Source organism: Typopeltis vanoorti, chromosome 9, assembly GCF_054136105.1.
Source record: "Typopeltis vanoorti isolate ZY-2024b chromosome 9, IOZ_Tvanoo_1.0, whole genome shotgun sequence".
Taxonomy (NCBI): domain Eukaryota; kingdom Metazoa; phylum Arthropoda; class Arachnida; order Uropygi; family Thelyphonidae; genus Typopeltis; species Typopeltis vanoorti.
In genome coordinates, this window is record NC_143557.1 from 141,704,404 (window position 1) to 141,719,678 (window position 15,275).

Here is a 15,275-nt window from a genome sequence, read left to right on the forward strand (position 1 = left end):
TTTTACTCATCACCATCATCGTAATCAATTTCCTGATAGGTACCCTCAATGGGTGCACAGGATACTATAATGGTACTAGGTAATTGAGTTTACTGTAACTAACCTCCTGTCAACAGTTTTACTCAATTGTTAGCCTGCAAAATGGTCAGTCAACATGAGGCAGTAAAAAAAAATAAGTATTAAGTGAAGAATTATTACATAACCAACATATAGAATACTAACACCAGCTTTGAAGTCTGTATTATTAAATTTCACATTTTTTTAAGACTGCTGCAGTTTTTTGGTACAAATTCATTGTCTCAGTTTTATATCTAACCATGTTTGTATTATCTATAACAGTGTCAGCAGATCTAAAACACTGTTACCCATCTCACCACCATTTAAAGACTACATTACACACAGCATTGTTGAGAATTATGTGGCATGTATTCATCTTGTGAATTAAAAATGAAGACTGAAAATGAAGAGATTAAGAGAGAGTCTGTAGAAGTTAGCTAGTGCAAGAACAAGAGTAGGTGGGAGACAGGATGTGTGTGTGTGTGTGTGTGTGTGTGAGAGAGAGAGAGAGAGAGAGCAGGGGGGGGGAAAGACAAGAGAATAAGAGAGAGAGAGGGAAAGAGAAGACATTAGAGAAATATGAAACAGTGAGGGAGTAAGGGATAGAATGTTGAGAAAAAGGAGGGGAAAATGGCAGAGAAAGAGTGGAAGTAGAAAGAGTAAAGAATGCCAGTGAGGGAAAAATGAATGAATGAAGCTGTTCAGAGTGTCATGTATGAAGATTCGATGATTTGAGGCAGAGTGGAGTGCTTGCAAGGAGGAATGAGAGAGAGGCAATGACAATGAAGTGAGGTGAATATGTAATGAATGTGATAGAAATGGTTGGTACAAATGACCTCAGAGGTAGTTTGAGCAACAGATCTGAGAACGATGTGAGGGATAGTGCAGCAGTTATATGTCAGAGGAAAATAGTGAATGTGCTGCCTCAGTATGATAATACAGGATGAAGGAGAAGAGCAGTGAATGATTGAGATGCTAGCAAGAATGTGTAGGAATAGATGTCTGGACTATGTGGATGTGTGGAGTGCATATGAAGATAGAAGAGAACTGTATGCAAGAAATGGATTACATTTGAACCCAGGCATTTGGAAAGACTGTTGTCAGAGAAACCAGAAATGTAAGAATGGAACATAGCAGAGATACCTTCATGGAGACAGTGCTTGAGATATTAGAGGTGTATACTATACTATACTGCAGAGCTCAGTTGAATTTACAGGAAGTAATAATATCTATATATAAATATGAATAGTGGCAATGCACTGGTTTTTCTATATACAAATGCTAAGAGCATTGGGAATAAGTTTGTGGTTTCTTGGAGGATAGCTGGTATAAATGAAACTTGGTTAACTTAGGAGGATGTTCTGACAGGGATAGAAATCGAAACAGTATAGCATATTTTGGCAGGACAGGGAAGGTAAATGGAGTGGTAGAGTGCTATTCGTGATTATTATTATTATTATTCCGGCCTCCATGGAGTCAAAAGACTCATCGTGGTAGGTCCTTCCTAAGAAACACAAAGTCTATCAAGACTCATCGTAGGAGGTCCCTCCTAGGAAACACAAGGTCTATCATACCACTTCTTAAACTCATTGACTGTTCTCGCTCTCACCACTCTATCAGGCAATGCATTAAATGGTTCAACCACCTCCATTCAAAGAAACCACTCCTCACCCTCTTGCTCACGGTTTTCTTTTGTAACTTCCAGAGATGGCCTCTTGTCATCACTCCTTCCAGCTGTTCAACCAAGCGAAAGCATTCCCCAGTGTCAACCCTGTAACCACCTTTCGACAGTTTAAAAGTCCCAATCATATCACCTCTCCTTCTTCTATCCACCAAACTCTGCAGTCCACATTCCCTCAGCCAATCCTCATAACTAACATTGTACAGTCCTGAAACCATCTTTGTTATCCGCCTTTATACCCTTTCCACAGTTAATTTATCCCCTTCAAATCCTGGGGACCAAATCTGAGAACAATAGTCTAAGTGTGGTCTGATCAGAGTCTTATACAATGGAATGATAACCCTTTTATCTCTTCAGGTCAGTGTCCTTCTCATTATTGAAGCAATCCTCTGTGTTACCTTCACCACCTTTGCAATATATCCCCTAAATTTCAGGTTTCTATCAATCATCAACACCAGATCTCTTGTCTCCCCCATAAGAAATGAAATTGTGCCCCTCTCAAGGTAGAATCAGAGAGGAAATAACAATAATAGCTCTGAGACAGAAGTTTATAGGATGAGATATTCAGTTGGATTCTACTATAGACCAAGAAATATAGAAGCAACAAGTAGGAAATGATTAGGCAAAATAGTTTTAACCCAGCCAAGGTGGAAGAGTTAAGAAAGGGCACCACTGAAGCCTTGCCGGTCTCAAGCCCTGAGAAATGAGGAGAAGGTTAGCAAGGGGCCAATCACCCCTCCTGTAAAAATGCTTCTGGTTACGAAACAAGCACCACAGAAGCCTCAGAATTTGGACGCTTTTATGACAATGATTATTAATCGTTTTGGGACCTGGAACATACGCAGTTTGATGAAAGAAGGTGCTCTTTTTAATGTGACGAATGTCTTATGACAGTATAAAATTGGACTGTGTACTGTACAAGAGGCGCGTTGGCCGAGCCACGGCTTGACCCGCAATCAGGGGTACACGCTATACTATAGTGGCGATGACAGAGGACAAAAAGTACTCGGAAATGCGTTTTTAGTTAGTGATAAATTTTTGTGTAATATTTTACATTTTAAACTTGTGAACAATCGGCTGTGCACAATTAGAGTTAAGGGACGTTTTCAAAATGTATCTATTGTGAACTGTTATGCACCTATGGAAGAGAGATCAGAGGAAGCTAAAGATTGTTTTTATGAAGTGCTTGAGCGTACCTGTGCTAATCGTCTTATGATGTCAAGTTAGTGGTGGGAGATTTCAATGCGAAGCTGGGGAGAGAGCATGCATGGCGCCCTTTCGTGGATAGTGAGTCTACACGAGGAGTGCAATGATAACGGGACCTGACTTGCGAGTTTCGCCTCAGCCATGGGATGCTTTGTAAAGAGGGTGTTCACGCACAAAGACGTTCACAAGCAGACCTGGAGATTGCTGGACGGTAGAACAGCTAACCAAATAGACCATGTATAGGGTATCGCCATCACCACAGCTCCATCTCGGACATGAGGAGTTTCAGAGGAGCAGATAGCTATCACTACCCGGTAGCCTACAATTTCAGGCACAGAATCGCAGTTCAGAGGCCTTCATGTCCTACTACATGACCTGCATGGGACTTGGACAAGTTGAAAACAGTGGAAGGCAAGCGGGCTTTCCAGTTAGAGCTGCAAAACAGTTTTGAGAAACTATAGGAGGAGGAGGGTGATCCGGATGGGATGTGGAATACCATCAAAAATACGGTCGTGTCAGCTGCCTCGAGATAGGAAAGAGAAAGAAGAAGAAGAAAGGCATGGTTTAATAGAGAGTGTGAAGAAGCTGTAGTGAAACGAAGGGAAGCACTACTGAATTACCTAGCGGACAGCAGGAAGAAGGCTGCATATGAGAGGGTGAGAAGAGTGGTGAGTACATGTGGTGCAGAGAAAAGCAGAAGTATCTTAATGAGAAGGTGGCCAGCGTAGAGAGAAATAGGGTGACGAATAATGGGCAGGAAATGTATCGGACAATCAAAGCCATGCGAGGCGCCCAGACACAAGCGGCAGCCATAAGAGATGAAAGTGGAAATCTTCTAACAAACTCAAAAGACGCCCTTGCTCAGTGGCATAGATATTTTGAGAACTTGCTGAATGTCAATGTTAGAATGGCAATACCGGAGAATCATACTCCTTACCAAACTGCTGAACCATATATTGAAGAGCCGATGCTTAGTGAGATTACTCATGCTGTCCGCATGCTGAAAAATAATAAGGCTCCAGGAGTGGATTGCATTCTGGCAGAGCTTCTGAAGAATGGCAGGGACGTCCTGCTGGAGCAGTTGCGCCGGCACATCTTGTTGCTCTGGTAATTTGGACTTGTCACAACATCAGAGGATCTGATTGTGACTGAGATGTCATACTTGACCTATTTATATATATATATAAAATGAAGCACACAGGTGCATTCTTTGAATAATACATAATAAATAATAATAAATATTGCAAGATAGATGCCATTGGCTCTCAGGCTCACTCACTACAAAATTAAGGTAAACGTACCTTAGCAACAATGATATTTTAAAGGAAATTCAATATAGCATACCTTTTCACTACAGCTAACACTTTTTTTGTATGCCAATTCAATGTATGTGCTTTATGATAAACATTTAATCTCTGCTACACTGCTAGCTAACATAGAGGTATGCAGGAATGCATCATGCATTTCCTTACACAGCAAAGTAAAGGTAAATGGGGGGGGGGGGGGCAGTGGTCTGGAAGGAAGACTTAGGTCTAGCTACTATGTCTTTTTCTTTCTTTTGTCAGTTTTTCCTTGCTGAGGGGGGGAGGCAATTTTCCTTTGCCAGTGAACCCCCCCCCCCACACACACACATTGTCCTGAGCACAGGATGTGCTATGCATATCAGTGTCACGTACCCATTTTGGTAAGGTGTGCGGCTTATGCAACCCGTGCTAATATGGTTAAATTCAGGTTTGTTTGACCATATGATTGCATTTTTATCTATGTATGAAATTTTAAGAGTGTATAGCACATCAGTGCTCATCTTAATTGGTCTAATGCAATTAATTGTAACCAAATCTGCACAGACTGGGGGACAGTGTATTTGTTTTAAGATACTGTATATTAGAAAATAATAATGAAAGAGAATGCTGTATTGTGTTGGTATATTTGAATTACTCAAAGGTGTAAAATTTAGAAGAAGAGGATGAAGCTTACCTCCTTCACCTTCAATGCTGTTTCCCATTGTAAATATGAACAAAAAAGTTATAAATTTATCAAAAAATTATATATTAAAAAACTCACCTACCACATCAGTTCACTCTTCATAGATGCAAAACATATTAAACTCAGAAAACAAAAAATAGAAACTCATGACAAATGACAATATTCAATTGGATTGGTTGACACAATAACCAATCACAGCCTCTAGTGCTATTGTCTCAGAGCTCACCCTGTCTCACCTTTTGAGCAGTTTAAAATGACTAGAATGCTAAGAATTTGACTAGCTGTGCCATCTGTACATCTTTTCAAAGGGTATGTATTTTGAATGCACACATGGGTTAACAGATGTGACACAATGTTTACACGTTGAAAAGTGTCCTCTTTGTGAAGCATTAGTGTATCGTGTTTACTTTTAGGAATCATACAAAGTCTGGAAACAATTAGGGAAGTCTTTAATGGGAATAAATGCAAAAATATAATATCGGTGATATTGCTGTTCAGTGGATGAGCACTGCACACCTGGAATATTCACCCCTGATGCATATATTGTTTTGTTCACTGCTAGCTTAGGTCTTGTTATATGAAGAGAAATCATCTTGTGAATTCAAAGTGGCAAAGGATGATTGCTCATTAAATCATTTAAGGAATTGAACAACGTAGATACGAATATAAATTAAATTATACTTTAATAAATATTTCCGATATTTTGGCAACGTCACGTTGCCATCTTCAAAAGGAACTTACAAAAAAAGGCACGTGCACGTAGGCACTACAACACAGTAACTGAGAATGAAGAGATGAAGCTATCGTTCTCCTAAAAGTCCTGATGGTGCCCTCTAGCAGGCTAAGTAGGTGTTCTTGGCTGTTGGGCTGAAGGTCTGCTGATGTAAGCCTCCCAAATTTGGAGCAGTCGTAAACAACCAAATTTGTTGAGGTTTGGAGAGTTTCTTAGGGCTGAGGCTGATTCCATAAAGTCTTTCGAATTTGCTACGGTGTATTACTGTAGCTTTCTTTCACCGTATTCTGTGGCATGTATCCAGAGCATGGTCTGCAAGACCAGAATGGCCGTACTTGTGAAAACAGATGTAGTCCTTGTGTTCAGAAATTCTGATATTCGCTTTCCTGCCTGTTTGGCCAAAGTAAGACAGTTTACAGCTGCAAGGGACCTCGTATACACCAGGTAGGTCTAGGGGAAGTGGTTGGCCTTTAGTGGAGCGGATAAGGAATGTCAATTTTCTGTATGGCCTGTAACAGAAGGTCAGGTCATGTTTTTTTAAAATTTTGGTAATTTTTTCCGAGGTGCCTCGGATGTAGGGAATGGTGATGGATTTAGAGTAATCCCTGTTGTGGAAGGGGGGGGCTTTGGTTTGTAGGTTTTAATATTTTTGGGGGTTTTTTTTGGGAGGGGAGGTAGCCATTGGCTGAGAAAGTGTTGAGGATGTGATTTAGTTCAGTGTTTAGGGCCATGTCGTTAGAACAGATTAGTTTAGCCCTGTTGTATAGGAAAAAGAGGAAAACAACAGCCTCCCTTTCCTAGACGCACTAGTCACCAGATGGATTACTCTAAATCCATCACCATTCCCTACATCTGAGGCACCTCAGAAAAAATTACCAAAATCTTAAAAAAACATGACCTGACCTCCTGTTACAGGCCATACAGAAAATTGGCATCCCTTATCCGTTCCACTAAAGACCAACCACTTCCCCTAGACCTACCTGGTGTATACGAGGTCCCTTGCAGCTGTAAATCTTACTTTGGCCAAACAGGCAGGACAGCGAATATCAGAATTTCTGAACACAAGGACTACATCCGTTTTCACAAGTACAGCCATTCTGGTCTTGCAGACCATGCTCTGGATACACGCCACAGAATACGGTGGAAGAAAGCTACAGTAATACACCGTAGCAAATACAAATTCGAAAGACTATTTATGGAATGAGCCCTAAGAAACTCTCCAAACCTCAACAAATTTGGTTGCATGCGACTGCCCCAAATTTGGGAAGCTTACATCAGCAGACCTTCAGCTTCATATCTTCATTCTCAGTTACTGTGTTGTAATTCCTACATGCACGTGCCTTTTTTTTGTAAGTTCCTTTTGAAGATAGCAATGTGACGTTGCCGAAATATCGGAAATATTTATTAAAGTGTAATTTAATTTATATTCGTATCTACATTGTTCAATTCCTTAAGTGATTTAATAATGCATAACCAATGATGTATAAGCCTGTCTATGAGATGATTACTCACTGCTACTAGGCAAAAATGAATTGCAAGATTATAAAACTGAGCCCTTAAAACTATGTCAGTGGATGAATCCTATATTCTGTCACATTTAGGAACCATTAGGAAAATGAAAACCAGGACATCCTCTAAAGAGATTTAGGGTGACCATCCAGAATGGCTAATGATGACTTCTAAGGCCACAACAAGCCACTCTAGACCTAAATCCTTGAAAAGCATGATGATGATGATATTCTATCACATTTTGAACTAGAACTAAAGACCTATTGCAAGAGGAAACTATTCCATTTGAGATTCTTCTTTTTTTTTTTCTTCCTGATAGCAATAACATTAAGACCGTTTAGCATCACCTCTGATCCAATCTATGAATCACAGCTTTAACCACCTTACCGGCCATTAAGGATCAAATATGCATCCAGATACGCTTCGTATCCATCATATATTTCAATGTAATATCAATGGTATTACAATTTTAATATGCACTTCGCATCCATGGCAACTTGGACGTATATATACATCCTGGCCGGTAGTGTGGTTAAGCTTTACTTCAACTTTTAAGTGCTATCCTCATCAAACCTTTGTAAGATATTTAAGGAATACTGAAATGACAAGCCAAGCATAAAGATTTTTGGTGGAGTTTCAACATATGATCCTGAGAGCAGAAGCCACACAAAATACTTAAGTAGATGTGGAGAAAGATTACAGTCATCAATGAGTTTAGGGATGTTAAAGATTTCAATCTGAAAACAGACTAATGTTTCACTGAAATGGTGTACTTATGCTCGCTTTGAAGAAAGGATATTAAAGAAATGCTACACTCCTTCATAGAAGAACTGACTAATGATCTTACAACACAATGAAGGAAACAGATAAGAGAGGAATCTGAGTCCAGTGCTGATCAGTTCTAACAGATGGAGTGTATTAGAACTTTGTCAACAAAGAACTTGATAGTGATTTTCAAGAATCTGGATGATACAGCATCAAACAATGAGGAAAAAGATACAGATCATCAAATTCAAGGTTAAGGATATGGAGACAAGCAAATCACAGGTTTAAATGTTATATAAGACTTCAACAAGAAAAAGAGGGCAACAAGTCAGTCCTCCATTGTGAAATTCTTGGAAAGTTTTCTAGCTTCAGTTTCTCTAATATCTTTGCACTTGATGACTGAAGTGCAAAGTATCTTCTAAGTAAATTTCTTTACAATAAATTAATTTATTCATGATTTTTAATCGGTTATAATAATTTGTCATATATATATATTTGTGTAGCTCAGTAGAAGTGCCGTTTGCACTCTACAGCACTTGACCGCACGAAGAAAGGATTTGGTGGTTCAATTCTAGTTGCCGACTAGAGGAACTTTTTCAGCATACTCTATGGGAGGAGTTATGCTGGAGGAAGTAGAGGAGACAAGAGGTCTTGGGTTGATGGTTGATAGAAACCTGAAGTTTAGGAGACATATTGCAAAGGTAACACAGAGGATTGCTGCAATTATGAGAAGGGCACTGACCTGCAGAGATAAGAGCATTATCATTCCGCTGTATAAGTCTCTGATCAGCCCAAACTTGGACTACTGTTCTCAGATTTGGTCTCTAGGATTTGAAGGGGATAAATTAACTGTGGAAAGGATACAAAGACAGATGACAAAGATGGTTTCAGGACTGTACAAGGATAGTTATGAGGATCGGCTGAGGGAATGTGGACTGCAGAGTTTGGTGGATAGAAGAAGGAGAGGTGATATGATTGAGACTTTTAAACTGTTGAGAGGTGGTTACAGGGCTGACACTGGGGAGTTCTTTTGCTTGGTTGAACAGCGGGAAGGAGTGATGACAAGAGGCCATCCATGGAAGTTACGAAAGGAAACTGTGAGCAAGAGGGTGAGGAGTGGTTTCTTTGCATGGAGGGTGGTTGAACCGTGGAATGCATTGCCTGATGGAGTGGTGAGGGCGAGAACGGTCAATGAGTTTAAGGAGTGGTATGATAGACTTTGTGTTTCTTAGGGGGGGGGGGATCTCCCCTCAACGAGTCTTGACAGACTTTATGTTCTTAAGAAGGACCTCCCACGATGAGTCTTTCGACTCCATGGAGGCCTGAATAATAATAATAATAATAATAATAAAAATTTGTCAGATTTTTTTTTCTTTATTTTTTAAAATTTTTTAAAAATATTTATTAATTTTTTTTTACACAATCCACAAATCCTGCTTGAGACCAAATATGAAACTTTTTCAAGCCATTTCAGGCAGTGGTCTCACACTGGATGATGGAATTCATCTTCCACTTAAGGATAATCACAAACATCCATGTCTGTAGTTGGATTCAAAGAAGAACCATCCTGTTGGTTAGTTAAATGGAGAGTGGAAGCATTAACTTCTTGGCCAACCAGTTACATAAAAGGTTCAACCTATACTATATTAGTACATAGCTCTGGTCACAAAACCTAATACCTTCACTACACTTTTTTCAGTCAATGTCTAAAACTTTTGTAAAGTAGATAAAATACTGCATGTTTCCCCCCCACACACCATCATTAAACACATGCACTACCAAAATCACTATTATTCTTATCTCATATATCTGGGGTACATTTGAAAACATAACTAAAGTTGTAAATAAATATAACCTTCACACTGCATTCAAACCACACTTCAAACTAGCAAATCCTCATCTGCTTCACACTCCATCCTCTGTAACATCCTGGAGTCTATGCCATGAATTCCTGTGACTGAAACTTAGCCAACTATGGAACAGTCAGAAAGACCTATTAACATTTGCCTCAGAGATACCATCATTGTGACAAGTCAGGAATGGCAGACTATGCTTTGGGCATCTCTTCACACAGGATTTGATGAAAGCACGCTAACATGCTATAAGGAACTTGTTCAACTCAGAGACTGTTTTTAGAGTCAGTAATGGCAATGAAACACTAAACTCAAATATGGCTGCATCAGTTTATCTAAAATGTGGGATCAACTCCAAATCAACAACTGTAAAAAGTTCTATTTATCCAACTGCACTACATTAGGATTAAATCTTCTGTCCACTGTAATTTGAACTGTTTCGTGCAATGATAACAGTAGTTTCTGCTCTGGTTGATGCCAATTTAAAATTCAGAGAAATATTATTAGATAAATATCATATTTATTATTTATTATTATTATTATTATTTTACACCTTCAGGGAGTCCAAGGACTCATCAAGGGAGGACACCTGCTCTATAACTCTGTCTCCACCATTATCACCAACTGACCGCAACTACACCAATGCCATCTACCGCCGACCACCACTGCTATTTCCACAGAGAATCACAAACATCCATGCCTGCGGAGGGATTCGAACCGACAGCCTTTTGGCTGGAGAGCGGATACCCTATCCACTCGGCCAACCAGGACAGCAAACAATGAAAAGTTATTGTTTCAGTTTTGTGTAATACTGTTAAAATAGAGATGAATCAAACACCTGAATTTCTCCACAAGGTCTCTATTTAAAATACTTAGTAACACGCTGACAACCTTTCCTACCACACTTTTTAATCTCCTCAATAACTACCTCACATATCCATCCTCACATTCTCCTTATGTCTTACCCAAGTCATTTGTTACAACACCCACCACTAATTCTTTTGCACATTTACTTCTCATCTCCAAGGCAACATTATCTTCCCTCATCACCTTACCTTGTGGAAAACAGATCTTGTGAGCCCTTTCATTCACACCTGTAATAATTCAATCTCCATGAATGTCCATTTAACATTGACACTCTTAAGTCATTTGTCACCTCTTTTTCTCTACATTCCTTCATTTTATCCTTTTACTCTTTCATTCTTATCCACCAAACATCTAATCTCACAGTGCATATTCCCCATCTCATTTCTCATTCTGATCAACTTGTTCTATAGATCTTGCATCTTAGCAACTCCACTCTCTGTTGCCTTCCCTCCACCCACAGTCTCACTCACTCTCATTCTGCCATTCCTTCCTTTCACTTCCACAGTCACAGAATTCTGGTCCACAGACCAGAATTCAATATGCAGGATGTTGTTTCCTACATTGTGTGTGAAATGTATTCACTGTGACAGATGAAAGATTTGTGGAAAGAGAGTAAAACAGGTGTCTGCATGTGTGTCAAAATTGTTTTGAAGGTGAATGTTAGAAATATGCAGAGAGCAAGAATTATGACAACAAAGAGTTGAATGACAAAAGGCATGAAAATGGAATGTTGGCAAGATTATCACTGAAAGGAAGCTAGGTGGTAGAAACAGGTATAAATGAAAGCATGAAAAAAAAAAAAAGTACAAGTACAAGATGAGGGGAATGATGAGATGGTAATAAAAACGATAGTGAATTTATGTGGATTCCTACGCAGGACTAAACATGAGAAGGAATGAGTGGGGAAATGCCTAGTGAGTAGTACAGCCGAGAGCTATAAGTGGAGAGAGGAGGGATGAAGAAGAAAGCAGAATATGAAAGAGAAATAGAGGAAGGAGAGAGAGAGAGAGAGAGATGAGGAGAATGTGAAAAATCATGTCTCCTAGGACAAAGATTAAGCATGTTAGTGATACTTAGGATGCAGATAAAGGAAGTGAAAGATGATTACATTGGCAAGTATAAATGATCAAGCAGGCAATGAGTGTAAATAATAATTATTTACACTCATTGTCTGCATTACACTCAATGTGTATATAAATAAATATATATTTACCAAATCTGAATCGAAATGATTCTCTCTCTCTCTCCCAAAAGTTTGGGAGATTCTTATCTTATGTAACCATCAAAGAAATATTTTTTAAGAATTATTTAATAATATTTTATTAATATTAATTTCTAGCACGAGGCAACAGTTTTTAATAGGTAATCCACCGATTGTTATGCACTTTGTATTCCACTCCTTTGAATTGCTTGTTGTCTACACTGATGATGTACTGTTAATTTCAGTACGAAATATTTACCTTTATTTCATTAAAGTTAATTACTGTGGTTATCATGTAATTTATTATTTATAGTTATGCCACAGGTACCTTTGAAGATTAAACAATGAGTGTGATATTTTAGAAGATATGAAAGTGGCTGGCACAAGCAAATGAGAAAGAGTGAGTTTTCTGATAATAATAGGAGTTCAGAAGAATAGCTAGAATTGCAAATGAGTCAATGTACAGGTTATGGGGAAGGAATGCCATGCAGTTTGGGAATGTATGGAGGCTATGAAATTGACTAGTTTTTGGCTAAAGGTTATAATCATTGGTAAAACCTGACTGATATAGGAATAAAAATGCAATGGGCATAGTATTTTCAAAGAGGATAGAAGGAGGGATTCTGCTTATAATAGGCAGAAGAATTAAAGCCAAAAATAGAATAATTCAGCAGAAAGATGGGATGTGGAGATCAATACATTTGAGGCACCAACAGGGTGAAATATATTGTTAGTTGCTGCTATAAGTTAAGGCATACATTGGAAAATTAGCACAATGACAAGTAGTTACGTGGGACTTCAACTGTGAAAATATAGAAGAAGAAACAGTCATAGGGAGGAAAGGAAATGGGATTAATAATTTCTAAGACATAATTATTTCAAAAGTCCATTTGTGATAGATTTACAGTATTAAAAAAGGTTATCGAATGGTGGTACTTTGTAAAAAACTGAAAAGCGTGTCAAAAATTAGAACACTGATTAGGAAACTTTAATCTCTTTTTTTGGTATAAGTCCTAAAGACATTCTGTTTTGCCCAATTTGAGTAGCACAAATGGTCTGATTCAAAACAACTCAATATATTTTAATACAAATCTTTAATACCAAATTTCAATTATATCCATTTACAGTCAGTGCAGAATTATAAATATCAGTTCAAATCATTTTTCAATAAAAATTATCAATTGAAACCAAAACTGAACTGCATGTATGTATTCTTCTGCATACCCTAACCTAAATCACAAATTTTAAATTTTATCCAGCTAGAACAGAAATATTGAAATATATAATTTCGACACTGTGTTTCTAATAATAAAAACTGGAATGGGTTGAGAAATTTTTGTAAGGTTTCAAACCAAATTTTAATAAAATCTGTCTAGTCAGAATAACTTGTATACAGATTGACAGATGCGGAACAAAATGTATTTAAAAGGTCACTGGGCATTTTTGTAAAATGTACCTAACAAATTAGTAATCCATGTTTTATACAAGTTATTACTGAATCACGAGATATAAAAAAACAGCTAAATAATATGTAATTATATATATTAGTGATTGTACCAATTACATTTTGTAATAAAAAAGTACATTACCATTTTGTCTGCCTGGTCTGAGGATGTATTATTTTGCAATGATTGAAGATACAAAGCAAATGGGACAGAAAAGGCAAAGTTTGGCAGCTGGGAGAAGTTTCGCTCTGATTCCCATTCCTGGTAGAGACGGATTAGAAACTCATACTGTTCGGAACGTAAGGCATAGTAATCTATGATTAGAGTAACACAAAGTGGATCTCCTTCAGGGTCGAGGCTACAAAAAAATAAAATAAAATAATAATAATAATAATAATAATAACAAAATAAAATAAACACATACCAGTAAAAGAACCTAAATAGGTTTCCATAAGCAAAGAACATTTTCTTTGAAACATGTTTACAGTGATAGCAAATATATGATTTTGTTTCACATATCAAGATAAATAAAATTAAAATTCTCATTTTAATATCTTCTAAAAAAAACGTCTATCATTTTTAGGGCATTAGCTTCATGGAATCAAAGACTTATTGTATGAGGCCCATGTTATTCAAACAATACATATCATACTTGAAGAACAATAAAGGATGTGTCTTGTGACAGCAATGGTAATTTTAGGATGAGCTGAAAGACGATTTTTTTTTTGAAAATAACTGAAGATATTTGATTCGTTTTTTGTGGGTTATTGTCTTTATGAGAATCAGCTTGTTTTTTGTAAATGCATTTTGTATGTTTGTCAGTAAGAGTCACTTGCTTGTTTCTGTCAATTTAAGAATCATTGCCACCGTAGCTCATTCGCATAGATAGAGCCCTTTAGTCAGAAAGATCTAGGTTCAATTTCTGTCTGCGATGTGAGGAACCTTTATCTGGTCTGTTTCGACATTAGCCAGTCTCATACGGAGTTAGGGTTTTTTTTTCCATCTGGAAACTCGGGTTTTTTTTGTCTCTCAGAACAGGCAAACTGGTCCCATTAACACATGCATGGATTACACTCAGGAATACTTAAGACCGAGCCATAGAGCCTGATTTGTTAGCTATATGCTGATCCCGAGCACTGATAAAAATGGGGAGATTGAGATGGTGCCATACTTGCCCGTAAAAGTAGGCCTCACGGCTGTTATATTATCATACGCTAAATAAATAATTAAATAAATATTCATTATGGTAATATACCAAAACAGAATAATTGTTGGAATATGAAGGAAGAGATATATGTGGAACTATAAGGCTGGCAATTATGCAAAGCTTGGCAGAGTTTGTAGCTATATCATGTAATGAGGAATAAACAGATGTACATTCCAAGATCATAAGGATAAATAATTAGGTAGGTGTGAAATGAATGAATGACTAGAAAAGTTAAACATGCAATCTGGAAGAAGAAGGCATTTTGGAGTCAACATAAGATAAGATGAGTGCTAATAATCAGCTGCATGAATACTACAGGAAAAGTGCCTTATTTGGTAAAGAACTTCATACTGCACTTACGAGTGGTCTGAAAAGTTCTCGGCCTAACAATGCAAAAAAGAATTTATAATTTCAAAATTATTTTTATTTTTCAACATAATCTCCCTTAAGACTAATACATTTATTCCAGCGATGCTCCAGAACCATTATCCCATCCCTGTAGTGTTCTCAGTAAGACTTGCAAAATACTCTACAGCTGCAATCACTTCTTGATTTGAAGAAAAATGCTGACCAGTGATGAACAGTTTTAGTTTTAGGAAGAGACAGAAGTCAGAGGGAGCCAAATCTGGAGAATAGGGAGGATACCTTTATGGGCGGGTGCATTGTCCTGATGAAAGATGATTTTTTTCTTCTGCAAACCGGGTCTTTTCTCACAAATTTTTTCATCTAGTCAGGTAAAAAGATTGGAATAATATTCCACGGTTA

The 15,275-nt window shown here is 37.7% G+C and overlaps 1 protein-coding gene across 2 annotated transcripts in view; it reads right to left on the bottom strand.

Moving 5' to 3' along the window:
• Positions 1-15,275, bottom strand: part of Nulp1 (Nuclear localized protein 1) — a 362,638-nt gene that overhangs the window by 129,983 nt on the left and 217,380 nt on the right. For both annotated transcript variants that reach the window (XM_090397712.1, XM_090397711.1), the window contains exon 9: positions 13,448-13,661. In XM_090397712.1, the coding sequence (XP_090253838.1) occupies positions 13,448-13,661 (214 nt within the window). The remainder of the gene's footprint in view (positions 1-13,447; positions 13,662-15,275) is intronic.